Source organism: Pteropus vampyrus, unplaced genomic scaffold (assembly GCF_000151845.1).
Source record: "Pteropus vampyrus isolate Shadow unplaced genomic scaffold, Pvam_2.0 Scaffold115, whole genome shotgun sequence".
Lineage (NCBI taxonomy): Eukaryota > Metazoa > Chordata > Mammalia > Chiroptera > Pteropodidae > Pteropus > Pteropus vampyrus.
The window spans coordinates 3,569,931-3,574,764 of NW_011888896.1; the positions used below are offsets into that span (position 1 = coordinate 3,569,931).

Sequence of the window (4,834 nt, forward strand, 5' to 3'; positions counted from 1 at the left end):
TTGTTGTTGTTGTCATTGAGTTGTATGAGTTCTTTTTGTATTCTAGATGTAATCCCTTAGCAGATAAATGATTTGCAAATATTTTCTCCCATCTAAAGGTTGCCTTTTACTCTGTTGACTATCTCCATTGATACGTAGAAGTTTTTAATTTTATATAGTCTATTTTGTCTGTTTGGCTCCCATGTTTTTGGTGTCACTCCAAGAAATCATTGCCAAATCTAATGTCATGAAGATTTTCCTGTATGTTTTCTTCTAGTAGTTTTTAATCCATTTTGAGTTAATTTTTGATATATGGTATACAGTGATGGTCCAAGTTCACTTTTTGTATGTGGATATCCAGTTTTCCCAACATTATTTATCGAAGAGTGCGCTTTCTCCCATTGTATAGTCTTGGCACTTTTGTTGAATATCATTTGACCATATACATAATGGTTTATCTTTGGGCTCCCTATTCTATTCTATTGGTCTATGTCTGTTTTTATGCTAGTGCCACACTGCTATGATTACTGTATCTTTGTATAACTTAACCTATTTTTAAATCTTGTTTCTGTTTCTTCTTGATGTATTTTACATCAAATATCAAGCAGCCCTCACATGATTGAGTATGAATCTATAAAAATTATGAATATTTTCTTACAAAATTACAATATCATTATCATTCGTAATAAAATCAGCAATATTTATTTTGTATCATCTCATATCTAGTCTAAAATCAAATGTATGAATTATCTCAAAAATGTGTTTATTGGTTTGTTTGAATCAAGCTCCAAACAAGGTTTCTACCTTAATTTAATTATGTCTCTTAAGTCTTTTTTGATTCAGGAATTGGAGTAAGTTGTTTTATAAAATGTCTCACATTCTGGCTTTCTCTGTTTACTTCCTTGTTCTGTCATTTAACTTGTAAATAGAAGTTAACTGGTGGCTAATCGTATGGTCATTTAACTATAAATTGAAATTAGCTCAGAACTTCACTTTTTTTCATGTTTGCATGCAGTTTTTAAAATTCATTTGCAAATTGAAGACTCTGCGGACTTTTCCCAGTTTCAACAATCATTCTCAGATATGTCTGGCCATGTTTCCACCCAAGGTATATAGGGTCTTTTTCTCTTAGAAGTGGATATCTGTTGACAAATTTTTTGAACCCTGGTTTGTCAGGTATATAGGTTTTCCTCATTCGTTTCTCACTATTCCTGTCACCCAACCTTGATAGCATTCTTGTTCTACAATTATAGGTGACATCATTTGTGTTCATAATCTGGTTTATAGAAATGTCTTGACTTCTAGTTTTATTTAGGTATTGTCAATTGATTTGTCATTTGCAATCCTAATTGGTTTGTTTCTTTTTCAGGAAGAATTTTTGGGAGATTAAAAACTTACCTTGCTGCCCAGATCACATCACTGAAAGTTCCTCAACTTTTCTTTTATTAAAGAAAGAAAATATCACAGAAACACCCAATCTCTAAACCGATTTCATTTTGCTTTTTCCCCTATGCCCACCCCCAAAAGTAGTCTCTATCCAGAAATTGGTATGTCCTATTTCTATGAATGTTTTTGTACTTTTATTACATGTATATGCATGCATAAAATTTGTATCCTATTGTTTTATGAGTTTAGAATATGTACATATATGTTTTTATATTATATGTATGATTTGCTACTTGGTTTTTTCACTAAAAATTGTATTTCTTCAGATTTTTCTATATTGACATATGAATTCTAGATCATTAATTTTATCTACTGCAGAGTATTCCATAGTTTGAAGAAAGCATAATTTGTTTGTCAGTCCCTTGCTAAGGGAAAATTATTTCATTTCACCATGATAAGCAGCACTGCAAAAAAGAAAAGCACTGTACATGTTTGCTTGTGCACACCTGCATGACTTTCTCTAAGATAAATATCTAGGAGTGAAGGTGCCAGGTCAAAGAGCATGTGCATTATTTTATGTCCACATATACAAGAATTTCCCCTATGTGTACTTATACCAACATTTTTATTGTGACAGAATTTTACCAAAGATTCTGTTGACTTAGCTGTTCTGTTCATATTGGACATCAAATCTTGATCACAATTATTTACAAGGTCCTAATAACACAGGTATTTCTCTAGAATACCACCACATGGGTTTTATCCTTCTCCCTGTGGAATGGATCCTCCTATTAAACCTAGCCATGACTCATTAAGAGCCAGAGGTTTTTTTTAAAACAATGCTTTTCAGATGCCCAGGAGTTTCAAAGGCGAACTTGATCTATGGTAGTCTTGAGGTGCCAGAAAGGAATGCTTTCTTCCCAAGATGATTTATGCCTTCTACCTAGAGGCAGTGTTGCTAATAATCAGCAACCACTTCAGCCCACTTTGAGTATCTTGACTTAATATAAAACTTTCAGGTTCTACTTCTATATTTTGCAATAGACTCAAGTTTCGGTCTCTGCATCCCAGCACCATATGGGAATTGGCTGCCAGGTAACCCCAGGTAACATTTTACCTATCATTCATTGTTCATTATTCTTGTTGTAGCTCATTCTTCTTCTTTTTCTTCTTTTTCCTTTTTTTCTTCTTTTTATTTTGCCATTGGACACTTTTCTTTCTGTCGTCTCAGCCAAGAATACATTTAAAAGGTATGTCCGTAATACTTCATCCACAATCTAGTTGTATTGCAGTGAGAAGGCCACTCAATGTTTCTTGTCAACTACACAGTAATTTTTTTTGAAGGCCTAACCGGAATTGGATTTATTTCTTTTGTTTGTAATACTGTGCTAAAAGTGACCACAAAAGGCCTAGTTTTTTCCACATTACAGGCTTTCCCACCTCCTTCCCACTGTAACACAAACTCAGGGTAGCTTAACTCTGTGGGCCCAGGATTCTGTCTATACCATGTGCTCCAAAAAACCTGGTTTTAATTTTCTCTGTTTTTTCCATGAACATATGCTTACCTCTGCTTTCTTCTCTAAACTCCAACAATTTCATGGATTTAACTTTAGTTTTGTTGCATTACATTCTGCACAGACATTTTACATATTTTATGAGAAGCAAGATACAGCATGACTGAGTAAATGAATGTGTGTCTGTGTGTGCATGTGTATGTAGCAAACTGTAATCTTAAATTTTTAATTATTATTTAGTGTAATAAGAGAGAGAGTCAAGTACAGGTACTAAAATAATTTATCAGTAAATAGATAACCTCTATCTTCAGAGAATAAAGGATTATAAATCTCAGACTAGTCAGAAATAAAATTTTATAGCAAAAACATCCACATTTTATGCTACAAGGGGAATGTGGGGTTAAAGTACAATGTTATTGCGTAGATTTAAAACTTTAGAATCAGAGGGGACTGTTGGCAGAGGCTTTGTTATTGAGTTTCCCAGCTGACTGCTCCCAGAATACGTTAGCAGTTACATGCTGGAAAGAGAAAGCAGGTATTATCAGATGACTGCTCAAGAATGTGACCTAAAGGGGACACTAATTGGGACATAGAGACTGGTCATTTGGCTCTCTTCAGTGAATTGTTTTAAATAGTTGTCTGCAAATCTTGATGTTGATGTTTATGATCTGTACTAGGTCACCTTCAACAACTACTCTTCCTGTAAATAATGAAAGGAGTGCTGAGAAATATGTAAATGAGAGTAAACAAGTAGAAGACACAATCGCTTCTGGCCCAATAGCCAATATGACACTACTCACTAGCCCTGGAGTTGAGTTTAGTAATCTTTAGATATTTTTGGCTACTTTGTTTAGAAACTGAACCTCAAAGCAATGAACACTAGTGAGGTTGGAAGGTGTAGCCGAAAGAGTTCAGGATTTGAAGGAACCAAATTTTAGCCCCATTACTTAATAGCTTTGTAGTCCTGGTCTTATAATTTATTTAGGTGTTATTACTTCGATTTGTAAAATGGTGATTATAATAATGACCTCAATAGATTAATGTAAAGATGAAATAAGAAAACATAAAGTACTGGGCAAATGCTAGGTGCTCAGTATTTATTGATTCTTTTTTCATCATGTTGTAGGCTACTTGTACTCAATCCTTTCACCCACAGTTTGGGTTGGACATTGGAAGACATTCACATATTCATATTGGGATCAATTCACTCTATATCCACACTAACCATCCTTATTATCGCTCAAACATAGCAGCTATTCTCCTGCCTTAGGGCAATGGGTCTGGCTATTCTCTCTCCCTGAATGTTCTCCTAATTATACACGTGAGATACTCTTTCGCCTCTCTTAAATGTTTGCTCAAATGTGTCCTCATTGTGGCTTATCCCAAGAACCTCTTAAAATTGCAACCTGTACATGTTGCTATTCCTTGAATCCTCTTATGATGCTTTTTTTTTTTTTTAATCTCCATATCCCCAGAGCCTGGAGTGTAGGAAGTAAAAAGTGTATAATTAAATAAATGAAAAAAAATTGGTTCAAATACAATGTAACTTCTCAAGAGACCTGGATGTTACCCAGGCTCAGGCAAAAATTCATTGTCATTGTTCTCTTCTTTCTGAATCTAACAACCAAACATACTGACTTAGAATTTTTTTTATATATATTTAACAGATGTTATGCATCTAGAAGGTCAAGAAAATGTGAAGAATATTAACTATTGACTAAGAACTTTGATGTAATCATGGTGTATATTTATGCTCACTGGGTCACTTAAAGTTTGAATGTTAATGTATAAATTAACACTAAAATAATGTTCATCATTTTTGTAATAAAAAAGCAATACAATAAAATTCAGTTGTACCTCATCTTTAGATAGTTATACATTGCCACCCATGTTATTTTGAGTTTGGCCAAGCAGGACAGTGGTTGACATCTATTCTCATGGAGTCATCTTATCTA

At 33.8% G+C, this 4,834-nt stretch overlaps 1 protein-coding gene across 1 annotated transcript in view; it reads left to right on the forward strand.

The window, feature by feature from the left end:
* Nucleotides 1–1,613, forward strand: part of PTGER3 (prostaglandin E receptor 3) — a 168,979-nt gene extending 167,366 nt beyond the window's left edge. Inside the window, exon 3 of the mRNA XM_011365705.1 lies at nt 1,349–1,613. Coding sequence (XP_011364007.1) covers nt 1,349–1,369 — 21 coding nt within the window. The 3' untranslated portion in view covers nt 1,370–1,613. The remainder of the gene's footprint in view (nt 1–1,348) is intronic.
* Nucleotides 1,614–4,834: the final 3,221 nt, after the last annotated feature.